Here is a 13,540-nt window from a genome sequence, read left to right as displayed (position 1 = left end):
TATGTACCAAATGTCTATGAGGCTACTTCATAAAATAGATACTGAAAACATATGAAGACCAATCAAAGCTTCCTTTTAGGCTGGAAGTGCTGACAAAAGAAAATATCATTTTGTCAAATGAAGATGGATATGTAAGCCCAAATGTAAAGGAGGCATTGGTGTGAAGGATTTGAATAAATTCAATATCAGTTTGATGTGTAAGTGGTGGTGGAAACTGGAGAATGATGAAGGACCTTGGCAGGATTTCATGAGAAAAAATACCTGGGGGACTCTGGAGTATATTTTGCCAAACATAGAAGTGGAGATCCTCCCTTGTGGTCTGACCTGTTACATGTTAGTGACATCTATTTGTGTGGCAGAAGAATGATTGTTGGAAATGGCTGTAGAACCAGCTTTTGGAGATGCTTGGTGTGGTCACTCTCCCTTAAAGGATAAATTTCCTGAAATCTATGAAATTGCAATGAACAAAACATTACTGTGGCAGTAGTAGAAAATCTAGGCTAGAGACTAACTTTTAAGGAGATGGCTGTCTACTAATCTTCAGGAACAATGGTGTGGCTTAATCAATATTCTTAATCAGGGGACTTTGAAAGATTCAGTGGATAGACCGAAATGGAAGTGGACAAAAAATGGACATTTTACTGTCAAGATCTTGTACAAGCAGCTGTACAGGAATGGCATTGATAGAACATTCAAACACTTATGAAAAAATAAGATTCCGTTGAAGATCAAGGTGTGGTTGTGGTTGATCTGGCACAGTGCCATAGCTACAAAGGACAACCTGTTGAAGAGAAACTGGACTGGGGATCCCCTTTGCCAACTTTGCTTTGCCCGTGAATCTATTTTTGCATCTTTTTTTCTCTTGTCTTGCATCCAAATACATGTGGAGCATGGTGAGGACTGCCGTCGGTGCCCAAACTCGCCCTGGGTATTTTGCTCAGTTCTTTTGGTGGATGCCGCAATATTTTCGGGCTAGCCGCAATGTTAAAATTGCTGGCCTAGCCGCGATCTGCTGGGCTATTTGGAAATCGCATAACAAAGCTTGCTTTGAGAAAAAAAATCCCTAAAAATCATGTTCAACTCATCTATCAATCTGAGGCTTTTATGAAATATTGGGCAGGTTTACACAGTTCAGCTAACGCCTCGCAATTGCAACAAGGAGCAGATGTGCTGCTCAACCTTGCCATGGATCATGTTGCCAGAAGGAACGATGATGCTGGTTCAAGTGGGGTGCCTCGCCTGACCGCGTTACAACATAGCTACTTCGTTTTGGATTGTGAGTTCAGATACAGGAGCATCGCATTGCACCGGGGAGAACTAGTTTCTTGCTGCATACTACCTTGCTGCTGGCGTGGAGCTGCACTGCTCGTGCAATCACTCCTACGTCCGATTTGATCATGATAATCGCCCGGAACACCGCCCCCAGGACCGGCCAGATCAGCTCCTCCGGCGTGGCCTCATCCATTGGCGCGACAGGAGACAAGCAGTGTGCTACACGCTAGACACTACTTGAGTCAACTTACTGCGCATCAAAGGCATAATGTATTGCTGCATTTCCCGATGCCTTCCAAACCCAGACCTTGCATGTCTGCTCCGAATAGTATTGTGCAGTGATTTTCTAGTTTCACATACATCATCCAAAAAAATCTATAATAAGCATGGTCGGTATGCATCTATCTCTTCTTTGCCCAAGTTCATGTTGAGGTTTCTCTCGATTACTAAATCATCTGTGTTTTCTTCCAGCTGCTGCTCCTTTTAAGAAAGAAGAAAGGGCATTGTCTTATTCTAGCGCAACAACCAAGCATTGTGCCATGGATGCATAAGTTAATGTGCCCTAATAAAGATGCACTCCATCTGCCATGTAAAAGATGTCTTAAATTTGTTTAAATTAGAATATATCTAAACATTAAATAGTGCATAGATGATACGTTTAAATTTAGAAAAAAACTGGGACATTCTTTTCAGGACGGAGAAAGTACTATTTTACCACCAATCTGCTTGAAGCGGTTTTGGATCTATCCTTGGAGAAAAAGGAAAGACCCTTAATTTTCCTAGCCAAAATGACTCCAGATTCTATCCTAACAATAAGCTAGCCCAAAAAAAAAGAGCAATATATTAAGACGATTAGGATGATACAAATTACACGATTTCTGCAACAACAAAATAAAATAATGCACACAGCCTTATCAAGAAAGCATAATAATATGACCATACCTAAGCGATCAACAGCTCGCAGCAGCATAAATCACTGCTGCAATGCACCAATCTTCAGGCACACAACCACCACGTGCACAGCTTAGAGCATCTCTAGTCGCGTCCTCCGAAGCGCCTCCTAAACGGTGCCGGATCGATTTTTTTTGGGATGCCTCCACTTTGTGCCATGTTTGGGGCGTGTTGTTCCCCAGCCGAGGCCCCCAAACGCGTCCCCCAAACTTTTTTTTACATTAAAATATATAACTCTTTTTTTGCATATTCATTTTAATATAGAGAAGGAACATTACACAAACTAATAAGTAGTTTGGAACATGGTTAAAACATTGCGAAATGAGAAAACCTAACTAGTGTTGTCCTCGTAGATTTCGTGTATTTGCTGTCAAGAAAGAACACACTCAGGCACAAGTCACCCAAACTGAAAAATCCAGCTGGCTCTGAGAGTGCCCGGTTGTTGTTCTTCTATGCGCACGAAGAACATCCAGAAACCTACACTAGTGGCTTCAATCATCCGGCGGCCATCTTCACTGCAAAGAAAGAACACTCGCCATGTTCAATCATTGTCGTCGTTGTGGTAGTGCCGGCGGCAGGACGTGTCGTCGAACACCTTCACGCTCATATCCTCGCCGCCTTGGTACCAGAATGTGAGCACACAGTCGGCTTGGAAGTCGTGGGAGCACGCGAACTTGTCTCAACTGGTGTGGAGGTACATCTTGTTGCGCCCATCGAAGAGCACGTTCACCAACCACCGGCAAAAGCCACAGCTAGCCTCCCACAGCGGCAGCGCGGCCGGCTCGTTGCCGGCGACGAACTCGACAAACTTGTTCGGCGGCCTATGGATGCCGAGTGGGTCACCATTGAGGACGACGATGAACTCAAACTCCCTCCATACTGGTTTACAGGGCAATTACGCATTTTAAGAAAGAATTTTAACTACTAATTTGGTTAACAAAATATAAGATATATATCATAAAAATTATACTATTGAAAACTTCTTTTGAATATAAATTCAATGGTATATTTTTTGTGACATATATCTTGTGTTTTGTTGACTAAATTTATAGGCAAACTTTTTTCTCAAAATGCGTAGTTGCCCTGTAAACCGGTATGGAGGGAGTAACACTTTCTACTCTTGAATTTCTTTAATTATTAGTGCTAATCGATGTGTCCTTTAGTGTTGGAGGTGCTTTTTCACATGTGTAATTAACCACCGAACAATGTTCCGTTTCTCCTATCAAGCTTAATTAAAAGGCAAACAGATCAGCTTCCAGTTCCCCACGGGAAAAGAATAGAAAATAGTGATACAGAATATTTGTCTTCATCTATGTTGTGCAACATTTCCAAACAGAAACTCCATGTGAAGACAGGTGTGCTGAGAGCGCAGCAAGCCGCGGTCCGCAAGCAACACCATAGGCACTACGATGAGAACAAGTGCAGTAAGATCTAACTAGTCAGCAGGTTATAAGGATTTAATTAATATATTTATATTTATTTAGCGAAAAGAGAAGAAAAGAACGTGGTATGGATGCATTGTGTTGTTGCCTTCCTCAATGCCCCCTAAACCTAGACCAAAACCCTATTGGTGTGGCAAACCTTTGTTGCCCAGTTTTATATCCATTACGAAAGAAATTCTAACATGGTTGGACTGCTTCCATCCCCTCTTTAAAGAAGTTCTTGGTGAGATTTCTATCGGTTGCTGAAGCAACTGTGAGCTATCTTTCATTCTGGCTGCTGCCTCTTTTAACAAAGAGAAAGCAGGACACGGTGTTTCTGAACCCGAGCTTATATGTTTCTGGTTGACTAAAACATATAAAAAATAGCACATAAACTTTAAAAAATCTAGAACTTTTGTACTATGAACATGAATAAGTGTTCTAACTGCACACGAAAAATCTCCGAGAAAAAACATATGCAGTGCTTTGTGCAACAAAAGACAAGTCGGAGTGATGTAAGTAACAAATCTAGATGTTCCAAATAGCACCGTATTTTATCTTTTTTTACACAGAACACTACATATGTCTTTTCTTGGAGATTTTTTCTGTGCAGTTAGAACACTTGTTCATGTTTATTGTAAAAAAAATATTTTTTTATTTTTTTCCTAGTTTATTGATTTTTTATTTAAGCAGAAGCATATGAGCTCGGGTTCAGAAGTGGTTTTCCAGAGAAAAGGCTCCGTCTTTAATGAATTTTGTGACCGGCGCCGATGCGAGCAGCCGCCAAGGGAAGAGCGACGCAGCAGTGACCGGCGCCGATGCGAGCAGCCGCCGCGGGAAGATCTCCGGTGCAGCAGAGCACGGAGGGGATAGGGGGACTGAGACGGGGGGGAGGCCAAGCACCCGTCACTGGCACGGGGACGAATACCACGACGCCAAGCAGGGAGGAGCGCTGCCGGCACACCGCGCGCAGCCGCCGGGCGAGATCCCCGCGGGAAACCTCCAGCTAGGGGGGGGACGCGAGGAGAGGACTCCCTCCAGCTAGGGGGGAAAGCCCGCGCGGCGGCAGGGGGGAGGCGGGGTGGGTGGCGTCAGGGAGTTGGGGCGATAGGGTTTTCAGCTCCTCAAAGAATATCACAACCGCGCCAATTATTCGGCTGTGTCCTGGCCCCTTTCGGAAAATTGAGAACTTCAGAAGTTCGGCATAAGATTACAAAAGCAGGTACATGTATGATGATAAGCAGCGAGTATGGAACTGGAAGATCATGAGTAGCACAGCAAGAATTACACTGCTAATAAGAACATGAGCAGAACAGAACGGCAAAGAGTTCCAAGTTAAAAGTTACGGCCAATGGAGACACTTGCTGGCCAAGAGGATTACAAATCTGTTCTTCCTGAGATGTACACGGATTTTTCAGGGGTAAGAACGACAACAGCATTCGCCCAACTTACAGGCTTACATTACAGTGGAGCGGATAATATACACCCAGTTGCGCCAAAACCCGATCCATGTGTGTTAATTCACAGATACAACACTCTGGCAGCCTCCTGCCATTTCGACACAAGCAAAAGCACAAATTGCTAAGCCATCTGTTCTACTAAATGGAATCTGTAGCCTATATGTTCAGGAGGAAACGGTTGTCATGGCTTGTACCTCGCTGACAGTCGCCAGTTCATGGAGCGATGTTGGAGGAGATGCCTTGATTGAATCGATAATTCGCGGCTGAGTTTGTTAAAGCTAGTAAAGTACCCTGACCTACTGTTAACAAGCATCCAGCACCTCCAAAAGATCATTGGTTTCATGCTCCTTGAAAACCTGCATTCGTCCAAGTTCAGCAGAGGTTATGACCATAATTGTATAACAGCTAATTACGCATACAAGCTACAAATGTCAAACTGACAGGACTTCTCACTAAGATGCCCCAACATTCTATTTCTATTGAGGTTATGAATTGTGTGATCTATAACCATAAATAAACATACAGAACATCTCTGTCCAATAATTACTTTCAATCAGTGGTCTTGCAAAGCACATAAAAGTAGCTCCAAAAAGTCATTAACATTGTATATTTGTGCTAATAAAGAAAAGCAGTTGGTTTTTTGAAATAATTTCTGGATTACACAAGTACACAACACACAAAGATCAATAAGGTGGTGAGACTAGAAGTACTATTACCAAGTATTGGATTTCAAAGTGTGGGTATTTATGCAATTTCAAATGATTACAGAATTACATTTGAGCTATATGCCATAAAAGGATGCGCCTAGCTACAATTGTACTACACGATAATAGCATGGGAGAACAGACATTTATGTTACAACCCAATAATCACAAAGTATAAATGGTGACATTTCAAGATAGGATAACAGTGATCACTAATCAGGGGTGGGCATTCTTTTTAATCGAATTTTCAGTTTTTCGACAATTCGGTTTTCAAATCATAGCAACCAAAATTGATGTGCAAATTCAGAAAATCAACACTTCAGTTAACCAGGAATTCGGTTTTGGTTTTTGGTTGAACCAAATGAAACCAAAATATGCAGGAACAGAAATATCTAAAAAAAAAAACAGAAGAAACCATGGATCGAGAAGAACACGACAATTGAGTCTAACCGCGGACAGTGCGCACGATGACTACCATCTGGGACAAAAAGACCAGGAGGAGCTCAGAGCTTTAGATCTGGAGGCCGCGGCAGCACACCCACTCAGCCAGGCATTTGGTGCTCAAGTTGCTCATGTGCGCTCCAGCAAAGACTACTACCCCTCAGGTCCACGTCAGAGGGGAGAGGCAAGAACACAAACCACTCTTGCAAAGCAAAACAGCCTCCTGCAGAAGAGCCTGCTTCCTCACTGAAAAGGGCTCAAAAAGTGGGAGAGAGAGAGAGAGAGTGGGAATGGGACATGAGTGGATGTTGTGGGAGGGCCTTGTGCTTCTTCACCTGGACAAGCTCAACAGTGACATGAGACAAAAAAAAACAAAGTAGCACTGCCTGATCTGGCAAATGTAGATGGATCAATTTGAGGGGTCGGCAGCAGTTGTTTGGCAAGAAGATTGGGCAGGAGTCAGGTTGCAAGCGGGGCGGGTCGCGGCCAACCGCCAAAGAGCAAAGCGGGATGACACTAGCTTTGCGGAAGCACGCGGCTTGCCGCAACTAACCGCTAGACATAGCGCGGGCACTGCGGCAATCGGTGTCATCCCGCATTATCCCGCATGGCGCATGGGCATGATTAGAGATTTAGAGCAGTAGCTAGCTAGTTGACCGTCGTGGCCGATGTGACTCTGGGCAGAGCATTCTTTGGGCAACTATCGTTGGCCCACCATGCGCTGTTGAATTTTTCGGCCGGCTAATTTTATCCTGCCACGCCGCCGATCGATTCATAGCACCTACACTTTTTCCAGGTATTGTCGCACAAATATACTGCATGGTGGGCATACTTCCATAATTTTTAGTTTTTACTGCTTGTGTGATAAAAAATTGACCCAAATAACTATATATAAAACATTTTTCAAAAACTAGATCTCATGTTAATAGGTTTCGAGAAACTTTTTGAGCCCAATAGAAGTATCGGCAACCCTGTGCCGGCCCCTTCTCGAAGGGCGCGAATCGGGCGCGCCGGTGCCTCGCGGCACGACGATTTTCGCGGGTGGGGTCCTCTCTCGTCTCCACCACCGCCGCCGCGCCAATCTCTTCTCTCCACCTCAAAAATGTCCCGTCGTCTTAAAACGACGTACTTCATGCTTGGCCTCAACGACCGCGTTGCCTGCGGTGCCTCAACCACCACCGCAGCCGGAGCCGCCGCAGCCCGACATCGACGACAGCTCCGACGACGAAGTCGACCCACGGTTCGCGGTGTGGGACGAGGCTTACATCGTAGACGCAGAAGCTGAGGCGGCGCAGTTGGGCGACCAGCCGCAGGCCCCCAACGACCCAGAGCAGGCGGCGATCCTGGCGTCGTTGAACGTGCAGCGCTTCCGGAGGTTGAAGGAGGAGGAGCGGGAGTTCATCAACGCCGCGAATCTCGAGCACGCCCTCGAGATCTTGCGCCAACGAGCGGCCACGGAGGAGGCGGGACGCCTCCTCTTGGCGGCGGAGCGACATAAGCTCATCGAACTGAACGCTCATCGCCACGCTGAGGCGTTCGCCCGCGAGCAAGCGAGGCTCGCCCAGAACGAGGCTTCTCGGCAAAGGCTGGCAGCGCGGGGACAGCGCCGCCGGCAAGCTCCTGCGACGTCGGCCGCCATATTCCACCGCCATATGCGCGAAGCAAGGGCGGAGAGGTGGGCACGGACGCAGGCGGCAAAGGGGAAGAACAACGACGAGGCAGGCGCGTCGCGCGCTCCAACTGATGGCCAGTAGATTAGGGCTAAGTTTAAGTTTTATTTAGGTTTAAATTCGAGTAACTTTTGTATGAATTTTGTATGAATTTCGGTTTTTAATGTCATTCTAAGTTTAAATTTCTATCGGGCTGGTGTATGGGCGCAGCCGTGTGGGAGCAGCATCCCAAATAGAGGATGCTTCGTCGGCACCCCATACTGCAGTGCTGGTGCCTATTTAAGAGCCGTTGGTGCTTCTCAAAAAAAAAAAAGAGCCGTCGGTGGAGATGCTCTTATATGTAGTTGTACTCGTCTGTTCTATGTAACTTATGTAGTCGATCTATAAGTGTACTCTTATGTTGTACTGTACTCGGATTTTCACTTAAAAGTAGTTTGATTTTTGTACTCACGTACTTATATTACAATGTACTTTCTAGTTTAATCTGAACAATACATGTTTCGCAAAAAAAAAATCTGAACAATACATGTGTGCATGGTTGCTAGAATTGAACCGCGGGGCAAGTACTGATTGCTGCATCGTTTTCGTGCGTGTACGCGCTCTGTACAGCGCGCGGCGTGGGGAGACGTACAGCACGCGGCGTGGGGAGACAGTGCGGGACAGTGCAGGCCTAGCGGGCTGACCGCTTTATCCCGCACCTACCAACGCGGTCGAAGTTGCGGCGCCGCGCGGGCGAATTTCGCGGGGCGGCCTTGCGGCGTAGCGGGCCGTCCCGCACCACTTGACAGCTGAGGCAGGAGTGGCACGGGAGAAATAGCAGATGGACATTGTCTATGGAGGCTTTTTTTGGAAATGGTCGACAAAGGCTGAATGGTGGTGTCGTCCATCTGGTGTCCTGGATGTTGAGACTTTTTCGATGGACGGAAGCGAGAGATTGGAAGAGATGGATTTAGATCGGAATGGAGAAGGTAGCTAGTGTAGGGAGAAATAGGGCCCACATGCGAGCTGCTTCCGTTGGGTGCATAGAGTAACCTCAGAACTTGCATGCGGCCTTCAAGCCACAACCGCGGTATCCAATGATACTGATCTCAGACTTGGGGGGGCTGCTTGCCCCTTCGCGTCGACAAGGAAACTGTGGACGACAATGGGTTTTGAATTCTAATAGAACGAGGACCCTATCGAACAAAGGGGAAGAATCAAATGTGTTTGTTTGTTTTTATGTTATTTTGTGAAGGAATGAAAACAATTCTATATGGAATGGGTTGGGAATTATGTCATTTTTTTTCTTAGATGGAGGTTGAGACCACAGCTTGCTGCTGTTTTTCCGCTTTGCCCATGCCACTATGCATGCTCGAGAGTGGAAGTTGGTCATCTGGCAAGGAGAGCCTCTGCTGGCCCTAATGCAATGAGCAAACAACTTATGTTGGGTGTGTCTTTGGCTAGTGGCAGGCACTCAATGCGTTAGCTCAAGTAGGACTCACATCTAGAATTTGGTTAGGCTCAAACACTTGCCACTTGGTGGGTTGCGCCATGTGTGATGTGCTTAAGTAGGAGGCTAGCTGGAGAACAGAGGCTTGCCACTTGGTGGTGTTAGCTCATGTGTGATGTTGGTTGTGAATTTCCCTGGTCTGTACATGTCGGTTTTATGATTTTTTCTCCCTCCGTTCCTGGGCATAAGGCATTAATTTTTTTTCGATTCTTCTGTCTAAAAGGAAGGCAGGAAGGCGCGGCGATGGCAGGAGCTGGATTAATAGCTAATCTCGCTAAACTGCCCCTCCCCTCGCAGCCTCGTGCGTGCGATGGTTCGCGAGCGCGGCGGTGTTCGTGTGGTACTGGCCAACCGCGGCGGCATGCCTGGCGACGGCGCCGCCCTTCCAGTTCTGGCCGAGCACGGCTGTGAACTTCAGACGAGCGTGGCATCGTGTGCACGATGGTGCGCGAGCCCAGCGTCGTTTCCATGCAGCTAGGCAAGCGCGGCAGTGTTCACGTAGTACTGGATGACCACGATGGCATGGTTGGCGTCAAGTTATGGACAAACACGTAGTCCTCGCCGTGCTCCTGGACTCGAACAATGGCCTGCATGGTTTTCCAGCGGCAGCGTTCAAGTGTTGGGCGAGGGAGACAGACTACCCGTGGTGCTGAACCAGCACAAGGACGTGAAGGGTGCTGTGTGTAGGGCACCACGTCCAGCACAACCTCTTCACAGCTCATCCCAATTTATCCCAGCACCGGCTGTACCACATCCAGCACTCCTGGATGATCAGCATGGCCGCATCCAGCTCATTCCAGTTCATTGCCTCGTTTAGGTCAAATTTGCCATGCCTTGAGGATGAACCAGAGGTAGGAGATGACGGTGCATGCATAGAGAGGACACGATGGGAGAAGGAGAGTTACTGAGACGTACGTGCGAGCCAGGAGTTGCCAGGAACGAGGAGTCATAGCAGTAAATGGGAGAGAGAATTGGCAAAAAAAAAAAGGAAAAGGGGGAGAGATTTAAGGAGGTCTAGCTTTTTTTCTCGAGTAAGGAGGCCTACCGTTTAATTAGGGGCAAACATGGAAAGATTTGCCAATAGGAAAACACCCTTAGTCAACGTGCCCAAATTTTTGGGCCTTATGTTCTGGAATGGACGGGCTTAATTCAGTTTTCAGGTAGTAAAAAACGAATTTATACAGCAAATATAATTCAGTTTCTCACAAACAACAATGGAAAAATAAATCAGAAATCAAATAAACTAAGAGTTTGGTTAACTCTATTTCTGCTTCAGCTTTGTTTCTGTGCCCAGCCCCACTACAAACCCACAGTTAGCTCAATATTGCAACTTGCCAAAAGTTTTGCAGTTTGGAAAACCTATCCAAGCATGTTGGCATTCAATAGTCATAGTCAATTAGTCCTTCAAAATTATTAGGACCTAAAAAGTTGTCTTCTATCTCCTACACTAGTTAGTATTACAAATATTAAGTGCCACCTAAATATACAAGTTAACAAGCAGATCAGAATACACAAAATATAGATGTGCATAGTATGCACTTACCTTAACAGGAAGAATGTTGCTGAACCCCTTTTGATTAAGAAAATCACCAGCAACTTGCTGCCAATCAATAGTGTCAACACCTTTGCTGCAGTCATATTCACCTCCTACCCATATGCATACAGTTTTGGCTGCTTCTGCACTTACGCTGGCATTAGGAGCAACAAAAATAAAAACTGTTTTCGGGTCAAGATCCTTGCGACCGAATGCAGTTAGCTTTTCCATGCAGGGCCACCGGTAGACTAGCACTTGTACATAACTACAAGCCTCTGAGTTACTGTCAGTATGCTCAATTAATCTAGTCTCACTATGGGCAGTAGTCTCTGATTTACTGTCAGTAGCTGTTGAGCTAGTTAGGGTGCATTCATCTGGGCAAGAAACACCTGTAAGCTGTTTCACGCCATTGGCATTACTTTTATCCGCAACTTCCGCTGCTGTGTGAACACTAGACGGTACCCTTGGTGGTAATACTAGATCCTTGGGGAGTGATGGTAGCTTCAGAGCTGAAAATCCTCCTCTTCTTTCTGCTATAGATGAGACCTTGGAAGGAGAGCGTATCGATCCTAGGACAGGCTTTGAACGTTCCTCATTAGATGACTGACGAAGAGGAGACCTAGATGACGGCACCAAAGCGTGTGGCAAATTAGATGAAGCAGGTGAAAGACCAAGTGACGGTGGGGAGCTATTTGAAGGTGACAGGGAGGGTGAGTCTGAACTATACTTGGAACTGATTGTTGAATCCGATGAAAAAGAGCTCGGGGAAAGGAAAGGTGGTGATATTGATGCCTCTGCTGTCAAGTGCTGTACCCGTGGATCCAAATCCCTTATGAGAGCAGAATCTGAATAAACCCGAGACAGCGATCTCGAGATAAACTTGCACCTTAGTACGCTCCAGCTACTTTCTCTTGCAGGAAGATGGGTCTCATCTCCAGTCCCAGAAGATGAGAATGCTGGAATGACACCACCAGCTATCGCTTTGTAGACGAGGTCAAAATCCGAATCGTAAGATTCCACTTTCCTGCTTCCCAGGCTGGCCCTGGATAATGAATCAATCTGATCCTTGCCAAGTTTCGCGTTGCTGTCCGAGTTGAAAGATGCACTTGAAAAGGCATCCCAGAATTCAGGTTGCTCCAGCCCTTCTCTGACAACTTTGATCTGCCCCTGCACCTTCTCGTACCTGACCACCTGAAACGCCGCCGCTTTGGCGTCCTTCTCCATTACCGAATGACATTTCGCTCCAACCCACACATAGATGGACGAGAGCACGTGGACTATGAATGCGCCCCTAGAGTCCAGGGCGGCAGGGGAAGGCTCATTCAGCATTTTGGGCACCAAATGCAGCGGCGCGTAGGACGAGTGTGGTGCTAGCCGATACATCCGCAGCACCGAGTTTGGCGAGAGCGGGATGGCGTGCACCCGCTTCTGGCACTGGAGTAGCTGGCACGCGAACCCCATGTTCGGATTCGCGATTCCCCTGGCCGCCTTGACAAACTGGAAGGCGTCGTCGAAGCTCTGCCCTTCCCTCCACATCAAATACGCTATGACGAGCGACGTGGAGCGGGACACCCCCTGGCAGCAATGCACAAACACGCGCCCCGACTGCTCCCTGACATCCTCGAAGTAGTCGAAGACGTCGTAGAGGATGCTGGTGATGTCCTCGGTGGGGCTGTCCTGCAGCCAGAGCGTGCGGTAGACGAGGTCGGACTTGAAGTACTCGGGGCAGACGAAGCCGACGCAGTTGAGGACGTGGGTGATGCCGTGGTTGCGGAGGATGTCGCGGTTCTTGGCGACGGCGTCGCCGCCGAGGTAGACGTGGTTGGCGACCTTGGAGCACTCCTTGTCGAAGAAGGCGATCTGGTCCTTGCGGCCCTGCGAGCGGAGCGCGGAGAGGTCGAGGCGGAGGCCCTCGCCGGGCCGGGCGGAGCCCGGCCGGGCCGCGCCGGGGGTGGTGGGGTTGGGCCACTCGCCCACGTCGTCGGACCCCGCCTTGGGCCACTCGTCCAGGCTGCGGCGGGTGATGGCCAGCGGCTGCAGCGGCGGGAGGCAGGCGCGGCCCTTGGACCGCGGGGTGAGCGGCGGCGGCGCGAGGCGCGGCGGGAGCGCCGCTGACGGCTCGGGACCCGCCTCGGCGGCCCGGGACGCCGACCAGGACGCGGAGCGCCAGAACTTGCGGCCGGCGGCGGCGGCGGCGGTGCCGTCGTCGGGGTTGGCCATGGGCCGCAAGAATCACCACCCCTGCTGCAACCAAGAAACCGCGGGATTCAGACGCCATTCCTGGCCCAAAAAAGCTCCAAAAACAAATCCGTACCTGATTCGCGGTCCGGCGAACCGAGGCTCGAATCCGCGGGCGGCGCGGCGGGGCGGAGCGCGCGGGGGCTCGCAGATCGGGATGGAGATCACCGGCGGTCTCGGGGAAGAGAAAGCGGAAGGGAAGGAGGAGAGAAGGTAAAGTGGGTGAGGGTTTTGAGGAGGAGAGCGTCCGATGTGCTTCGAGATTCGTGCGCGCGAGGATCGGACGGTTTTGAGGTGGGGCCCTGTGTTGACGGGGAACATGGCGTTGACTGGTCTTGGACACGAAAGAAAAGAAAAGAA

General features: G+C 48.3%; 1 protein-coding gene across 2 annotated transcripts; it reads right to left on the bottom strand.

Moving 5' to 3' along the window:
* Positions 1 to 4,959: 4,959 nt before the first annotated feature.
* LOC124706944 (protein-tyrosine-phosphatase MKP1-like) lies at positions 4,960 to 13,272 on the bottom strand. Of its 2 annotated transcripts, none has more exons than XR_007004631.1 (3): positions 10,952 to 13,177; positions 5,299 to 5,460; positions 4,960 to 5,192 (listed from the first exon to the last, which is right to left on the bottom strand). XR_007004631.1 is itself a non-coding variant. In XM_047238607.1 (3 exons), exons 2-3 carry the CDS (start codon positions 13,160 to 13,162, stop codon positions 5,407 to 5,409), a joined length of 2,265 nt encoding a protein of 754 aa, XP_047094563.1. In that variant the 5' UTR covers positions 13,163 to 13,183; positions 13,257 to 13,272; the 3' UTR covers positions 4,960 to 5,406. The 2 variants fall into 2 exon arrangements, 1 of the variants encoding a protein (XP_047094563.1); XM_047238607.1 differs by adding an exon at positions 13,257 to 13,272 and having other exon boundaries at positions 4,960 to 5,460; positions 10,952 to 13,183.
* Between the last annotated feature and the right edge of the window lie 268 nt (positions 13,273 to 13,540).

The sequence above is a fragment of the Lolium rigidum genome, chromosome 4 (genome assembly GCF_022539505.1).
Source record: "Lolium rigidum isolate FL_2022 chromosome 4, APGP_CSIRO_Lrig_0.1, whole genome shotgun sequence".
NCBI lineage: Eukaryota > Viridiplantae > Streptophyta > Magnoliopsida > Poales > Poaceae > Lolium > Lolium rigidum.
Note: the sequence above shows the minus strand (reverse complement) of the source record. Positions and strands in the feature narration are given on the sequence as shown.